A 17561-nucleotide genomic window follows, 5' to 3' on the forward strand; every position below is an offset into this window, starting at 1 on the left:
ATGACTTCCATAACGCAAGATAAGGCAATCTTAGATCTGTCAGTCATTTGGGACGCGGACAAAAGCTCACCACTTTACTTGCCTCTTTGTTTGCAACTGCTTTATTTATTACATTCTTTGGCACTAATAAGAATCATTAGGACAGGTCAATCAAAGTCTCATTCTTTGGCTGAAAATGGGCTTTTGGCACATGTCGAGACTGACCAAGGTTAGGTCAGAAGAGCCTTTTACGTTTTTCACACGTTGGGGAGTGGGTCAGTTCATGTAGAATATGCACACGTTGAGACTGACCAAGGTTAGGTCAGGAGAGACCTTTACGTATTTCACACGTTGGGGAGTGGGTCAGTTCATGTAGAATATGCGCCTGTTGAGACTGGCCAAGGTTGGGTCAGGAGTGACCTTTACGTATTTCACACGTTGGGGAGTGGGTCAGTTCATGTAGAATATGCACCCGTCTAGACTGACCAAGGTTAGGTCAGGAGAGACCTTTACGTGTTTCACACGTTGGAGAGTGGGTCAGTTCATGTAGAATATGCACCCGTTGAGACTGACCAAGGTTAGGTCAGGAGAGACCTTTACGTATTTCACACGTTGGGGAGTGGGTCAGTTGATGTAGAATATGCACCCGTTGAGACAGACCAAGGTTAGGTCAAGAGAGACCTTTACGTATTTCGCACGTTGGGGAGTGGGTCAGTTCATGTAGAATATGCACCCGTCTAGACTGACCAAGGTTAGGTCAGGAGAGCCTTTTACGTATTTCACGCGTTGAGGAGTCGGTCAGTTCATGTATGCACCCGTCGAGGCTGACCAAGGTTAGGTCAGGAGAGTATTTATGACCATGAAAATAAATGTTTCCAGTTTAAAAAGAGGCGACCGGCCTCTGTGGCTCAGTCGGTAGCGTGTTCACCTTGTGATACCAAGATCGCGGGTTCTATCGCGGCCGAGGACGCCAGCAGCTTGGTGGCAGGGTAGAAGTTGCTTAGACACGCCGTCTTCTGCGAGGGACGTTAATTATGGGGTGCCGTGTGATGAGCTTTCATCGCACGTTAAAGAACCCTCAGGTGGGCAAAAGCAATCCACAGACCGACCGCTGTGGCGTCGCTCATGATCTCAGTTGTCTCGCGACGTAAACCCCGAATTAATAAAATTAAAAAGTGGTGGGCGCGGGTGAGCTCTTGCCCGGTGAGCTCTTGCCCGGTGAACTCTTGCCCGGGAGTCCAGTCATTTTGGCCCTTTATAGCCGTGGCCACAGCTCGCTTCGTTGTTTGGTGGTATTGAACCTAACTTTTTCGTCGGCATTTGTGTGGCTCTGATTTTCCAAGAAAAGAGGAAATAAGGGGGGCAGAAACCTTCAAGTACTCGTTATCTGTGTAAAAGAACACCACCTCACATACACAAAGCGGCACCGCGCCCTGAGATATGAAGGACAAAAAGACATTTCCGAGGTTCACCTACCCAGGGAATTTCCACACCTTGAATACCACAATATATTGAATATTCCCATATGCGTATGAAGCATTAAAAAAATAAAAAATAAAAAGAGAACTAATTTTGCGGCATGAAGTTTTCACGAAACAATCACAGGGCTTTTTATATTTATACAACGTTATCTTTACACACTTTTGCACTTGTCAGTCACGCGAAATTTTCACTAGTTAAATCAGTCTGCTTCGCAACTATTGAAGACATTTTTGGAAGTAAACGGACGACCAATAAATGCCCTCGATTATTACTCTCATGCTCCGCCTTTATCGACATATTCCATTACCACGTGAGTCCTGCCATGCTTCTATGCTTGTGCACATGTATGAATTATTTTACTGTTACGCTTCAGTCATGCGCGTGGTTGGAAACATGATGATCCCCCAGCCACAAGAAAGTATGCTCCCTTGCAAAAAACATTTATAGTGTGCCACCAAACACGATACATAAGTTGCGAAAACAGCAGGCACGTAAAAACTTTATGGGCATTTGTCCGCCTTGAGCTTTCGGACGGTTTGGCAAATGTCCGTGAGCAAATGTCCTGGTTTATGTCGCTACACTGCAGCACTCAGACGGGACCAAGGGGGGTTAAAAATAGGAGACAAACGTATCTGCGGCGTTTTCACCTGCAAATACGTTTGTCTCCTTGTTTTAACCCCCCTTCGCCCCGTCTGAGTGCTGCAGTGTAGCGACAAGAACTATCACCAACTCCCCCTCTTTCTCCTGTTGATCAAATGTCCTGGATCCGCAGTCGAACATATGTCAAGGATACTTCATCACATCAAAGACTATCATGTTCTAAGTAAGTAGCCATGCGGTGCGTAGGTCAACAGGGCGCTTGCTTTTGCTTCGCAAGTGCGTAAGTTTTACAGTCGTTAGCTCTCACTGTGCTTCTCTTGGTCGGTGTTTGGTAGCCGATCATTTGTGTGTACGTCTGTAGACGAAAAGGGAAATTTTAAAAAGAAATTCGTCAATACTTCGCTACAAAAAAAAAGAATATAATATTGGCGGGAAGCTTTAACTGCGTTTGTCACGCCAGTGACCGTTCTAGTACGGCCCAGTCCGTATAGGCGATGATGGGGTTCGCCATCTGGTGACCTTGATTGACGACTTCGGTATGATCGATGTCGGGCGTTGCGAGGCTCACTGTGGGTTGCGGTACACACATTTTCACGGAGCATCGCATGCATGACTCTATAGGGTGTATGTGCCTAGAAATTTTCGTCCTCACCTTTGGAACTACAGTGCTACATGACCATTGTTTAGTGCTTGCGTGTTGCCGTTGGTGCACGCCCTCGTCCACCACAGCGCATAATAGACTGTGAAATGGGGAAATATAACGTTGGTTTTCTCGATGAAGTGTTTAATGAGTAGGTGCAGGACCCTCTTTTAGGAGTCATTGGCCTCTGCTTCCGTGTTGGCACTATGGACTCCTGTCTAGGCTGCTGTAGGTCTTCTGTGCTCGCATTTCACCTGCGGCGGGAACAACAACAAATAAATCGTAACTATGACCTGGGGTGATTCACCACTGAAGAGCAGTACACTACCCCATTACAAGCGAAACATTAGATGTGAGATATGAGAATCAAGTTTAAGTTATATGCAAGTACAACAATTGAGCTCTACTCCATTGGCTGCATTACGCTACAAAGAGGAAGATGAAACACGCACGCACGCACGCACACACACGCATACGCACACACACTACTTTTGTGCGCACGCGCACACACGCACACATCACGTCGAGGTTAAGTTACTGGCGTACGCTGGCGACCTCGCATTGTCCTCTGTAAACGCAGAATTGGTTATGCAAGACGTGGTGCGTTTCGCATCGCTTTCTGATGCGCAGGTGAACTTCGACAAAAGTAGTCCTTCATGGATGGGCTTATGGGCAGCAATGCCTTAGCCGTTTGGTGGGTCTTCCTGGTATTCGCAGCCGAGTATCTATTTGGGGATACTTTTCCAACACATACAGGTGTATGACGCCTTACTGGATATCGCCGATTCGGGATATTGGCAGGAGTATACAGCGTTGGCGTCCACGCGACTTGTCCGTATTCTCGCGTTCGCGGGTGTGCAGTGTATTTTAATTCACAAAGCTTCTGCATGTTCTACAATTATGTGCTGTCCCCGGACGCAAATTCAGAAACTGCATCGTGCTTTTGCCGCGTTCATATGGAAGACGTCGTATGAGCCCATGCGACGGGACAACCCACGTCATCAGACCCACGTGATCTGGGGGGACTAGGGCTTGTTCGCCAGCTCATCGGACGACCCGCTTCTCGGTTGTTCTACCTCAGAGACCAGAATCACCCGTTCTTACGTACCTACCAACAATGTTTGTTGCAGAATCAGTTGCTGTCGATTCTTGTTGCTTACGACAGTATCACATTTCGCATTGGCGTTTTTATTAATAGTGCAACCTATAATTTTTTATGCGCGTTTTTCAAATGAATTTGATTATCTGAGGTATGCGGGGAAAAAATAATGATTTAATAGATGTTCTTTTTCCTGTGCCAACGTACAGACTTCACGGTTGCCCAGAACAAGATATCCTTTATTAGAGTAAGGAGAATGTACATTAGTCCAGCAGCTATATCTGTCTTCAGGTTGCATGCGGCATTACTCCCTGTAAAGCGCGTAGCTCCATGAACGGGGTATTTTTGTAACCTGGGCTATACGAATAGCCTGTAGTGCAACAGCTCGGAAACCGTTGATCATTGTTCCATCTGATGTCAGGATAGTGTGTTCTTTTAGGAAATCTTTCAACGACCCTTCAAAAAGATTTTGTGAAGCCTTATTCTATCAGCTTTTTACCGGTGCCTGTACAAATGCCTCTGGACAAGTTTATGTTAGGAGGTCTGCATTGTATGTGGAAGTCGCGCATCAAGTTTCAACAGGGTGAAGCGCGCCGTTGTGTCTGGAGGCATTTTCCGTGAAGATGTTGAAAGGCCTCGCTACGTCTATCAACATCGTAAAATGAACAATGAAGTATTGTCGCCAATTTTGATGTCATTAGGATATTTGCACTATTGTTGTTCCACATGCATTAAAGAGAGAGAGAGAAAAAAAGGCAGTGTAGCGTAGTGGGTAGCGCACTTGGCTGGCGATCAAGAGGTGCGTATTCCGATTCCCACCGCTATCTCACTTGTTTTCAATGACTGCTGTTGCCCGTGCTATTGCTTCTTTAAAGTTTGGAAAGTCGCCCGGCCCAGATGGCCTTACTGCCGAATTTTACAAAGCCTTCCATACCATTCTCGGGCCGTTACTATCAGAGATTTTTAATGCGGCATTTGAATGCAGAGTCCTGCCAGCTTCTTCTCGCGCGTCGTACGCCGTTCTTATCCCTAAGAAGACTGAACCGGCGGAGAGGCATAAGATTCGAAATTATCTACCTGTCACTCTGACGAACGTTGATTATAAAATCATCGCGAAGGTTCTTACGGAGCGCTTGCAGTGCGTCATCAAAACAGATATTGTAGGTGTCCATCAAGCGTACGGCGTCAAAGGTCGTACTATATTCAAAAAATGTTCACACAGCGCGCTCGATTTTTAGAGTGTTGCTCGCTGTTAAAGATGTCTGTAGGTATGTTGAGAATAGATCTCGCGAAAGCTTTCCACAGGGTAGAGTGAGTCACAATTTTCTACTTAGAGCGCTGACTCATGTAGGAATTGGTTAAACTATGCTCAGGTGGATCCAGATGTGCTAGAAGGATGTTGATACCCACCTTCTTGTCAACAGAATAGCTTCAGATCCACTTCGAATTCGATGCTCAGTGAGGCGAGGTTGCACTATGTCACCCCTCTTGTTTTCCTTGTACATTGGACCCGTTTGTCCGTTCATCTTAGCAGACAGGCATTTGCGAGGTTTTATTCAGTTCTAGCCTATGCTGACGACGTTGTCTTTTTCTGTTGTTCGATAGGCGAAGTGTCACGCGTGTTAGCACATGGCCGCAAGTGCTGCCTAGCTTCTGGTGCGCGTGTCAGCTGGTTCAAAAGCTCTGGTTCTTGACTGGGAATCTCACAGAGCTTCCCTACCCAGATGGCTGGTTTGTCCTGGTCTAGGTCCCCTTCTGTCTACCTCGGCGTCCCTCTGGACCTGATTCGATCCTCAACGAGTTTCTGGATGTCGCGTGTCGCTAAGCTGCGTCAGTGCGTCTGGACGTGCAATCCGCTCGAACTGTCGGTCTTCGCTCGGGCTTTTGTGTGCAATGCGAGGATGACTTTGCGCGTTGGATATTTTCTACAAGTGTTGCCTTGTGGGAGCATACCCATCAAGAAGACCCACAGAGCATTTGCCACCTTCGTTTGGAACTCGCAGCGCGAAAGAACACGGCGTGAGAATCTTTCACTGCTTCTCTAATACCCAAGACGCACTGTCGCACACGATTTGGATCGACCCGCAATCCTGGTTGGCGCAATCCCGCTGGACACGCTGCGTAGACCGCACTTCACGTTCGTGATCCATGTTTTCATTTGACGCCGTCTGGTGAGAGCTTTGCACAATACCCACTGAAGTTTCAAATTAAAATAAAACATTGGTCCAGGATGTCTACTTGAAATATATTCACATTAATGCAAATGCTATTTCAGCTGTTTCAGCGTTTGTCCATGTTGTTTTCTTCGTTCGGGCCGCTGCCATCACCGCATTCTTGCCAGCCCGGAACCGGCAGCGAGTGGAGAGAAGACGAAGAAGTGAAAGGAAGCCACTGCACCTGTGCCAACCCTCCTTGAAGTGTGTAATCATGTTCGCGAACGCGGGACAAGTGTCTGCGTTGTTGATCTCTGTCGCCGAGACTCGCTTTGTCCGCACCTGAGGACGATCGCAATCGCTGCCTAATCACGATTGCGCGCGATGTGGATCCTGCGTCAGTGCGTTTTGGGTATTAGAGGGGGGGGTCTTCACTTGGTGCACCTTTCTGTCCGTCAGCTTGTGTGGTGCGTCTGTTTTCTCCGCAATGAGAGTCATCCGTTCCTGAGACACTGCATTTGTACGTTTTTAAGGGATGAGCTACCTGGGATAATTGCATCCACAGTGTACGATACACCACCATACATATGGGTATTGGTATGGGTATATGTATACACAAGGAGGTTGCTCACACTATACATTTCCTCGCCAGGCGGTTTTCGTACGAGTTTATCTTCCAGGCCTCGCGTCGGTCCCTGTATTGTGCTATTGTTGACTCGTTTTCCCCTCCTTTCTACTGGCAACTTTTCCGCTCTGCTCCCGGGGAGGATGTGCTCGTGCGAGTGAGGAAGATGTCTGTAGAAGCTAATGTGAAGGACTTTTTTCTTTCATCTACACACTGGCACTTTTCCTGTGCGCGCTTGGCTGCAAGAGCGGGGTTTCTTCGTGGCTTTCAATAACTACAACTGTAGGCTCTCCCCAGAGCACAGTACCATCAAGCATGATTTCCTGTCACGCAGGGATGCTTTCTTCTTCTGCGACGTGTTCTGGCGTGCCTCCAAGAACAACATCTGCTTGAGTGCGCGTGCTATTCGGTACCTGCCGATCCGACCAGGAGGCGAGCTCCCGTGGGACGGACTCATTTTGTTAGGTCTGTACTCGTTGTGGGTAGCTCGTCGTATCAGAGATCGCAACGATCCTCCAGTTGGCTCCTGGCCTTTCTTCAGGAGGTACAGTGCTGGACAAAAGTTTATGGAACACGCTCCAGCGCATGCGTATTCCTTCCTGAGAGTGACACACTAGCAGCAAATTGGACAGTACAGATTTACAAACACGTGAGTGGGTTACCTAGGCACATGTCTCAGTCCGTAAGGTCCCATTCGCTGCTAGCGCGTCACTGTAAGGAAGGAATGTGCAGGAGCGTGTTCCGTAAACTTTTGTCCATCATTGTACGTGATATCGATGTAGGTTTCTCCTCTCCTGACCAGGTAGTATGGAGGACCCCACCTGGCTCAAAGTACTTGAGCTTGTTCTGTCAAGCCCGACTGAGTATTGATGGGCTGATCGTGGTCCTCAAAGCACATCCGCACTTTCGTACATACTTTATCACAAGCATGTATCATCTTGTGTATATAGTGCAACTGGTCATCCTTTTGATCACATACTGCATCTTGCATTGTAAATGACATCTACGTGTTCAACTGCAACTGTGTGAAATAAAACGTTATTTGAGAGAGAGAGATAGAAAATATATCTATTGTTCTACACCATAGATATATTTGGTGGTATATACCACATCTTGTATATACCATTGACGGATTAAAATCAGACCGGCCTCGGTGGCTCAGTCGGTAGCGTGTTCGCTTTCTGATCCCGAGATCGCGGGTTCGAACCCGGCCGAGGACGCCAGCAACTTGGTGGCAGGGTACAAGTTGCTTAGACGCGCCGTCTTACGCGAGGGACGTTAAATGTGATGACAAGATTTCGGCGCACGTTAATGAACCCTCAGGTGGGCAAAAGCAATCCACATACCGACCGCTGTGGCGTCGCTCATGATCGCAGTTGTCTCGCGACGTAAAAACCCTATTATTATTAAACTCAGTTTTCATAATAATAATAAAAAAGGCAGTGTAGCGTAGGGGGTAGCGCACTTGACTGGCGGTCGAGAGGTGCGTAGTCCCCACCGCTATCTGACTTTTTTTTTTTCAATGACTGTCATATTTCAGCCTTCGATAGCATATCCGCATATGGCCGTAAATGCAGGCACGTACGCACAATGTGACTGCCGTTTTCACCGTTCGTCATAATTCGGTTTATATCAACGACCGCAATAACGTCTTATTTCTCGTGAGTCTCAGCTCTCTATGTTTTTACCACGAAGATCTCGATTTCGATTAGTGACATCCACTTACACATTAGAGGAGAGAACCTGCAGCTGCGCCTGTGTTGCTCGTACTGCCAGATGCCAACTTATCTTCGTACCTGCAGGCAGGGTGGCCGACATGATAGAGGGCATTCGCGCCATTTTTTTCCCTTCCATTCCGTTTTTTTTTTATTTCGTATTAAAAAAAAAAGTAGAGGGCCAAGGAGTATATTTGAAAGCTATCAAGCACACATCCCGCCGGCGCTCAGTGACAACTCTTTCCGACCTCAGTAGTGCAGCAGATGAATCTTGGTGCAATAGTGAGATGTAAGTGAGGAGTAAATACATTTTGTGCGCAAGTTACTTACAGGATAATATCGGCATAATCTTGGCGTCGCGTTGTAAAAGTGATAAATAGAAATTACTACTACTGCACTGCAAGATGTCGATATGATAAAAGGTAGAGAACACTACGGGGTAGGTTTCAGAAGAAAAGAAACGGGTAATGAACGTTGTCAGTAACACAACAACAGATAAATTAATAATGATGAATGGGGAAATTCGCCACATGAGGTGCGGCCCACTACCCCAAGTCAGTAACACAAACAAACGAATAAGCAAGGAAAACACGATTCTTGAGGAAGCACGACAAGCCAACCAACTGTTTCTTCAGTTCCACGTATTTATTAGGTATTATTTTCTTATCATTGAGACTGGGGAGATAAGTTACGACATCTGCAATTTGCTTCCTTCTAAATTTATGAACGTAAAACGACAAACCTTTCACAAAACTATATCAACTGCTCTACTTAGAACACTAGAAACATTAGTAAAACACTCGAAAACTGAATAGACATTCAACTAAAATTTGTAGATAGTAGGTTTTGTAAACCGTGACTTGCTTTCAGTAATAAAGATGTACGGTCCATGATAGCAAGCTCAAAAATCTTTGGTGCCTATGCGCTGCGCAGTGTTGTTGATAACGCAAGTAGACAAGACCGTTCAGAAAGTGTGATATTAGTGTTGATATTGTGTTTACAATACTGAGAGTAACCATAGAAGACTAAAAGTGGCGACCCAAGCAGCACAATATCCTGAAAGTCGAGTGCAATAGGGGTGGATCGTTTGGTGGAAGACCTTGAACAGACTCATGAAACTAAAGAACATTGATAAGACACATACCGTGCACCCCTATTGCATTCGACTTTCAGCACATTCTGTTGCTTAAGGAACACACGGGGAATATTCCCCGTGTGCTCCCCAAGCAGCGCGTTCCAAGTTCCTCGTGTGCAGTCCGTTCGACAGAACCATACGGTTCCGTCGAACTTTCTGCACACGCGGACAACATTAGGTTATTTCTCCGGGGGTAACCTCTGTTCTTCACGTTTTCGACCGATATTTCACTCTCTCCGATGCTGAGATGAATGTCTGGAAGAGCAATGCCATGACTCGGATTCTTTTTCTCCATTTCCTGCCTACAACTTCACACTATCAACGTCTTTACGCATTCTTGGCTTGACATTGGCAAACGAGGGGTGGAAGCAGAGCCGTCGCGGGGCGAGTTTGCGCCCAGGGCGGGGTAAACGTGAGCCCCCCCCCCTCCCTCACTGCCGTCAGAAGCTCTGTAAACAAAGGAAAGAAAACGCTTATTTGCACTGCCGCGATTGTAAATTCAAATTATATTCATTCCCACTTTATACTGATCAACCAACATGCCAGGACCTAAAGTCCCTGGACCTGACGTTCGACGCCCTCTCCGGCGAGGGCGCCCCGGCTGCCCCCTCCCATCGCAACGGCTCTGGATGCAAGTTCCAAAGTGGGACTGTGTCATTTCAGCCATAAGAGCGATAATTGATTCAGCACGTTTTTTTTTTTTTTTGTTCTTCCGCATCATAGTTGTCTCGCGACGTAAAGCCAGGGATTATCATAACCTTTTCGTTTTTCCGAGGACAGTCCTTGGGCACTGTTGGTGCCCAATTGAAGTCACCTCTTAAAAGCGCTAAATACCAAACCAAAACGACACGACATCGAGCGATCACTTTCAACAGATTTATTCACAAGACTGCACTCCTGTTTCAGCAGAGAGGAATTCTATAGTGCTTTCTTTGTCAGTGAAAGGTGCCGTTCTGATACACACACCCCGTTTTGCCTATTCAGGAGCGTCTCCGAGATATCCTTTTCCTTCTATGTTTGAAATCGTGGTGAAATCGTTCTGGTGGAATCGTGGTGGTGGTGGTGGCGCCGGCGGTGGTGGTGAAAGGGCTCGGCTTCACATATAGGTGGGCAACGTCACGCACGACTAACGTCCTGGGCCGGCTTCTAAAGGAACTGTGCCGACATATGTCCGAAAGCGTCTGAGGAAAACGCAGGAAAAACCCCAGACAGCACAGCCGGCATCGGGATTCGAACCCGGTTACCTCCCAGGTTTGCATCCCGGTTTTATCACACTATCCTTAAGTTCCCTCCGCATCCGCAAATCCTGACACGTTGAAATACTATACGTTGATAATCTACTTCAGAAGAAGCAATACATCTAATATTTTTTGATTTCTCAGTCAATTAATCAAGAAGCAACGACTGAGTGCTCGTGTGCGACGTTGCATTTATCATTATTTGCGAGCTTCTTTTTGTTTACTTTTGGTAGCCAATGAGAACAGCTTTTTTATTCCCATCGCAAACTACTCTAACTTGATAGGTTGTCCCTATTTTCAGGAGATGATGGGAAAACCTATGTACGTATGGGATTAACATCTCATCACGTTGACCTCTTTCAAAGCTTTTGTAGCAAACGCTTCTTATTACATCATTATCATAGCCAGCGGCGAACAGTCTTTCCACCGGCGCTCGAAAGCTATTTTCTAGCTCATGCAGGCATGACTTACTTATAGGGCAGTTTTTAATGGAAGCCGTCGCAGAGCCGTTGGATGCGCGCCCCAGGAGTCCCACCCTTCTTTTTTTTTTTTTTTTTTTTAATGGAATAGCATGCCGACCTTGGTCTGGCAGACCTTTCCTTTTAATAAATGTATATCCCCCCCCCCGCCGTTGCAGAGGTAAAAAAAGGGGAGTACAAGAATAATGTGAAAGTAATGTGATGTGCTAGTCCCATACGCACATGGTTTGAAAAAACGACGATAAAACCTGAGTCACGGAACAGGAAAAGACAACACGACACGTTTTACAATGTACCAGCTCGCCTGCACCCTTGCACTTCTAGCACATGGTTTTCCCCATCATGTCATGAAAACAGGACAAACATGAACATAGCAACATCTTACCGCTCCTCTCTAAAGGTTCGTGCACCCTGTCAGGGAGCCACCTCAAAAATGACATCTTTGCTTTTGAACCCTCATGGTGTTTCCCTTCAACCTAGCACTGAAAAGATCTTGAATAGTGGGCCGAAATTTGCTCTTAGTGTTCGTCCCACACGTGTTGCTTTAGCGTCCTCCATCCATAAGATTGTCTCTTCAGCCCCGTCTAACGGTGACACCCACGGTGACAATGTTTGCAAAAGGTACACTCGGCCCCCAACGTTCCCTCGTTGCCTCTCTTAAAACCTACCGCATGGCAACTGAACATCAAGCGGGATTTAGCAAAAAACTGCGCCGTCCTTCTCGAGACCGATGAGTCCTCCAAGTTCTTTATCTTACCTCAGTCAAGCTTTAATGAGAAAGCTCTTGCCGCTATCTCTTCGGTACTAAAGCCTTTTGAGGGCAACCTCAAACTTGCTAAACGAAAAGCCTTAGATCTTTTACGATCCCTGCACTTCAAACCCTCAACAATTACAAAGATTTCCAGTGCCTCAGCTGATACCTTTTCCGTTAAATTTGTAGTTAAGGATCATAAACCTTCTCAACCGCTTCGAGTCATTGTAAATGAGAACGGCACTTGGCAGAAAGTTATCTCCGACTATATTGAAAATTCTTTGAGATGCATTTTCATGCCAGACTCTATCAGTATTCGAAATTCTGAGGATCTCCTTGATGACATTGTGCCTTATCACACACAAACTTTCCACTGTATGTCACTTGATATCAATGACCTCTATTTCTCCCTCGACACCGCAATCCTATTTTCCATATTAAGGGACATCATTTACAAGAATTTGGTTTGTTTTCAAACAAATGCGCGGATCCCACTTTCCTCCTTTCTAGAAATGGTCTTTTTACTATGGACGTCACGGGGAGAGCCCTTAGGTGGATATCTGACTTCTTGCGAGACAGGACCGTATACGTGAAAACCTCAGAAGGCGAAACCCTTCATCACGGTACAGCAGCTGGTGTCCCACAGGGAAGCGTCCTTAGCCCGCTCCTGTTCAACGTTGTCATGGCCGCACTACCCTCTCTCCTGCCACGGGGCGTCAATGTTACCTTGTACGCTGACGATGTTTGTATCTGGTCTTCTGGAAAGCAGTGTCCAGCACTACAACGCCGCCTGCAAAGCGCGCTGGACATTGTAGCCTCCTTCCTGGCAGAGAGAGGTATGGACCTGTCCCATGAAAAGACTGTGTTTTTGCCTTTCACACGCCGCCATTTGAGAAACCTTCAGCTCTACATAAGTGGGCACCCAGTGAGGCGCGTTACGCACCACCGGTTCCTTGGTCTCATCCTCGACCGCAGCTTATCGTGGAGAGCAGAAGTTCGCTGCTTGAAAGACAGAGCAGAGTCCCGACTGAATGTTCTGCGCTACCTCTGTGGTACCCGGAGGGGGTTCACTTCTAGGGCTCTTTTCGGTCTTCACCGGTCCCTTGTACGTCAGGTATTGACTTACCACCTTCCAGTACTGCATCATCTCTGCCCCACATCTGAGCAACTGCTGGAGACCATTCTTGCGAAGAGCATCAAGACGTGCCTCGGCGTCCACAAGTCCACATCAACTGCTCTAGTCTTCGCGGAAGCCAAGGAGCCACCTGTACCCATCATGAGGCTCGATCAGTCTCTTAGCCACTATATGAGGCTGGCAACTCGCCACCATCGACACCCCTTAGTGCGCGCTTTGATTCGTCGTCCAGCGTCTGGGTACAGCCAAGCCGTTCTTGCCCACCGAAGCATCATCCCCAAGCACAAATCTCTGCCGAAGCACCCTGACCCACTATGGGCCCTGCCCACACCCCCCGTCCGTGTCGAGGTACCTGGAGTGTCCTCGAAGAAAGCTGCGTCGACGGTTGTTCTACGGCAGCTCACCTTGGCCGTACTTGACAGCGATAGAGGGAAGATTCAGGTTTTCACCGACGCATCAACGACGCGTTCCGGCTCTGCTTGCGCCTATGTGATCCCACAGTTGTCAGCTGAAGGATGTGCAAGACTCTCACACCGCACGTCGGCGGCGGCGGCGGAACTGCACGCGATTTGTATGGCGCTTGGCTTCATTGCATCGACTCCATCCCCAGCTCAGTGGTCCATCTACACCGACTCCAAAGCCGCCTTACAAGTCCTTCTCCACTCTACAGGATCGGGATGTCTGTCTCCAATGGTGCATGACGTCCTTGAAGTGTACACTTCTGCCGTATCACGGGGACATGACATCCAGTTGCAGTGGGTCCCTGGCCATTGCGGTGTCCCCGGAAATGAGGCTGCAGATGCAGCTGCCAGGCGTGCCCATCTAGCGCGTGGCGTTCGCACGCACCCCGTCTACTTCACAAGAGGGGATGCAAAGAGCACGATAAACGCAGTAGTGAAACGTCTGAGCGGGGAACACTGGCGTCGATGCGTCCCAGTTAACTCACTGCTGCACAAAGTGGATCCAGACCTGCAGTTTTTAATGCCCCCAGCGCTCCCCCGGGCCGTTACCTCCATCATTCACCGGCTACGTCTCAATGTGCCATATACCGGCCGCCTCCTCTTTAAACTTGGGAAGGTTTCCACACCGAATTGTTCCGAGTGCGGGGTATTGGAGGACACAGAGCATGTTATAGAAGCCTGCCCTCGATACAGAGAGCCTCGTCTTTCCCTTGAGGCGGCACTAGCCCGCCTCGACAATCGCCCTTTCTCCGTTGGGAAGGTTCTAGGCTGCTGGCCCGCCCAACACCAGGTGCCGGCATTGCGCGCTCTTGTGGACTTTCTTATCGCTTCGGACTTGCTGGACACTCTGTGAAAACTTCGGTGACATTGTGTTCGCACTATATCTGACATTGTGCAGTGAGTGATTCTCGGCGTCGAACGTCTCCCCCTTTCCTTTCCCCCGTCTTCCTTTATGCTTTATCCTGCTTGGTTGTTTGTTTGTTTGTCCTATTTTTCGTAGCTGACCTTTTTCTTTCTTTTTGTTTACCAACAAACGCGTTTTGGAGTAGCCAGTTCTGACTGGGTCGGGACTAACCTCTCCATATTTTTCTTTTTTTTCCAATCCAATCCAATCCTTTCTAGAACTTCTCAAACTTTACCTTTCGTCTACAGTTGTCAGCTTCAACGATAGTCTTTTCACACAATCAAAGGGAATTTTCATTGGTTCTTCTGTCGCACCTAAGCTTAGCGAGATTTACCTTTCCGCACTCGACCGATCACTATCCTCCTGTTCCAAATCATGTCATGGCACAACTCTTGTCCGACGATACGTTGATGATATAATTATTTTAGCCTCTCATTCAGACTCCATAAGTGAACTCGTGGCCTGTGCTCAAAAGACTTGTCCTGAATTGGTCTTTACTTCAGAAGTCCCCTCAAACGGCCGTCTACGTTTCCTAGACGTAACCTTCATCCTTAGTCCAACTTTGTGTTGGGAGTATGGCCGTACTGACCCGAAACCGCTACTGTCAAGGTGGAGTTGCCATCCCAAAGCCGTAAAGTCAGGTGTAATCAATTCCGTCTTGGGTTCTGCTGTTAAAAAATCATGTATCCATAAAGTCCCTACCTCTGTGTCCCAACAAATCAGCCGCCTCAAAGGAGCTGGCTTCCAGTCGGATGCAATATATGCACACCTGCAAAATCCCCTGAACCCCCCTAAACCCTGAACGGCCACTGAACCGCCGTGTGGTCCTACCGTTTTACCACGGTATTTCACATGCCTTAGGAAAATTTGCAACCTCGCAAGGAATCAGAGTAGCCTACTCTGTTCACAACAAGCTGTCCACCCTAACACCTCTCATGAAATCTGATCAACACCAGCGATGCACCACATCCCACACAAAAAAGTTCGTAGGCTGCAAAAAGTCGTGCGTGTACCGTATACCCCTTCGGTGTGGGGGTTCCTACATTGGCCAGAGTGGCCGTTGCCTGAACGATAGACTTCGGGAACATGCTAATAATGTCAAAAACAAATCGAGTACTTCTGAATTTTTTAAACCTCTGGAGGGCTGTTCTGGTTGTTTGGCAGACCTTCCCGGAACCAACTGTTTAATCTCCTGCAATGACAGACTGTCCCGCACTCTACTAGAATCCTCTCTAATAGCAACTACAAAAGGATGTGTGAGCCAACCTAGCATTGTCATCCCAGAAGGCTTGGTCACTCTCCTTAGCCCCGTTAGCCCCGTTAGCCCCGGATAACTTTTAAAATTTGACTAATTCCATGGGACAGACTCAAACACATTTTATTCCGTACCTTATTCACTTCTGAGTTTTGCTTGTATGTTTATATTTTTATATATTGTACTGTTACTGTTACCAATATGTTTACTTTTTATCGTCCTTTTTGCAATCTGTACTGCTTTGGAATATCTTTCCATTCTTTGCAAGCACACACGTTCCCTTATGCAGTTATCGATGCTACCACCGACCGTTAAGAGGTTCGTATTACGCGCCTCATATTCAACTACGCTGAGACGCCGGAGTGTACTCTCTCTTTTTATCCTGTTCTCCCTGCCCTTTGTGTATTAAAGCTTCATTGCTGGTTCGTGAGTCTATCTGTTCATCTCGTCCTGTGTTCGTCCTGTGTTTTTCTCCTCGAACCCAAGGCAATGTTAATATCAGGACAAACATACCAAGTTGGTGGTTTGCGGTGGGATTAAAAAGCTATCGTTATGTTGTTGAGAGGTTGCGAGTATTCCGAACCAACAGTCACCACGGTAACGGCTGTGCGACGACTAAATGATAGACGTTATTAGAATCCACGTGGTAACCGCGTTGACATGATTTATATACGCCACTTGCATGTACTTACCTCTCTATGCTGAACGCACGCGTTGTCGCGCTCTAATAGGAGAAATAAGCGCGCAAAAATTGAACTGCTGTGAGAGTGTGGAGTCCCGCAAGGGATTCCCAGAATCCAGACGTGTTTGTTCAACAGAGGGCACACACTGGATAGGGTTGCCCCATAATGCAGTAGATATACAGAACAGGCAGAGCAAAGAAAATCTTCTCGATAGCCGCGTGAGCTGGGAGCTATTTTGGTAGCCCAGATTGTTCTTTGGCTGATAGGTGTAACAGTAGCCTCAGTGCTACTCACATTGATTGCGTTTCATGTGTGGCAGAGAGGCCTTCTGTAGTGTGGGATTCGGCCATACAGGTGCTCTAGGTATCGCTTTATGTGATGGGAAAAATTTATTCGACGAATGGGGGGAGGGGGGTATGTTTATTAAGAAAAAGGAAAGGAAAGGTCATCCAGACGGAGGTCGCTTGCTATTCCAAGAATGACGTTTATGTTTCGTTAATGCACAGGTGCTTAGAGGCGAATACACGGATGAACCTTGTTTTATCACGAATGTGACTGAATACTGTACGCTTGAAAAACACTTGATATATACGTATTATATATGAAAACAACAGGCAGATGGAAATATATACAAGCTGTACGCAGGTTGATAAAGGATGGGGACGGTTGGTACATGACTGGAGGAGAGCGACCAAATCACACGCTAGACAACGGCTCAAGGTGGTGGCGAAGACTACCTAGCCAATATTGCAGGAGTATTGGTATATGAGTATATACCAATATGGTATATGGGTATATACGCATGGGTATATTCCGAGGACAAAATGCGCGTTGCAGTATACGTAAAGCAAAACAACGGCAGGCAACGACAACATTAGGTACTGCTCACCCTCCCTTTCGTGGTGGCATTCGAAGCATTTCTTGGGAAAGAAGTTCTGGCTTTTGCCTGAATAATAATAAAAAAATAAAAAAAAAAATAAACGAGGCGGTTCTGTGTTAATTCTCGCTGAGAAGCCGGCGGCAAGAGGATGTGACCGAGAAGTCCGAGAAACCATAGATAGGCCAGGAAGAGACATCGTATGAGATAGGCTCTCTCCCTGTACGAAAAGTTGTAGTTCTGTACTATGCGACCTGTAGCTTGGATTCGCTGTGTTACCCAATTGTGGGAAATGCGACCATCCTGATCAAAATACACGCCCAGGACGCGCTGCATAGAGAAGTATGTTA

General features: G+C 47.2%; 1 protein-coding gene across 1 annotated transcript; it reads left to right on the forward strand.

The window, feature by feature from the left end:
• Positions 1 to 12422: 12422 nt before the first annotated feature.
• LOC135385575 (uncharacterized) lies at positions 12423 to 14932 on the forward strand. The gene is made up of 2 exons (XM_064615012.1): positions 12423 to 14069; positions 14900 to 14932. Exons 1-2 carry the CDS (start codon positions 12423 to 12425, stop codon positions 14930 to 14932), a joined length of 1680 nt encoding a protein of 559 aa, XP_064471082.1.
• Positions 14933 to 17561: the final 2629 nt, after the last annotated feature.

Source organism: Ornithodoros turicata, chromosome 1 (genome assembly GCF_037126465.1).
Source record: "Ornithodoros turicata isolate Travis chromosome 1, ASM3712646v1, whole genome shotgun sequence".
NCBI lineage: Eukaryota > Metazoa > Arthropoda > Arachnida > Ixodida > Argasidae > Ornithodoros > Ornithodoros turicata.

Coding starts and splice junctions, on each gene's coding strand:
- LOC135385575 (XM_064615012.1), top strand. CDS start 12,423: ATGGACGTCACGGGGAGAGCCCTTAGGTGGATATCTGACTTCTTGCGA. Junction 14,070..14,899: donor TTCACCGGCTACGTCTCAAT/GTGCCATATACC, acceptor TCTTTACTTCAG/AAGTCCCCTCAAACGGCCGT.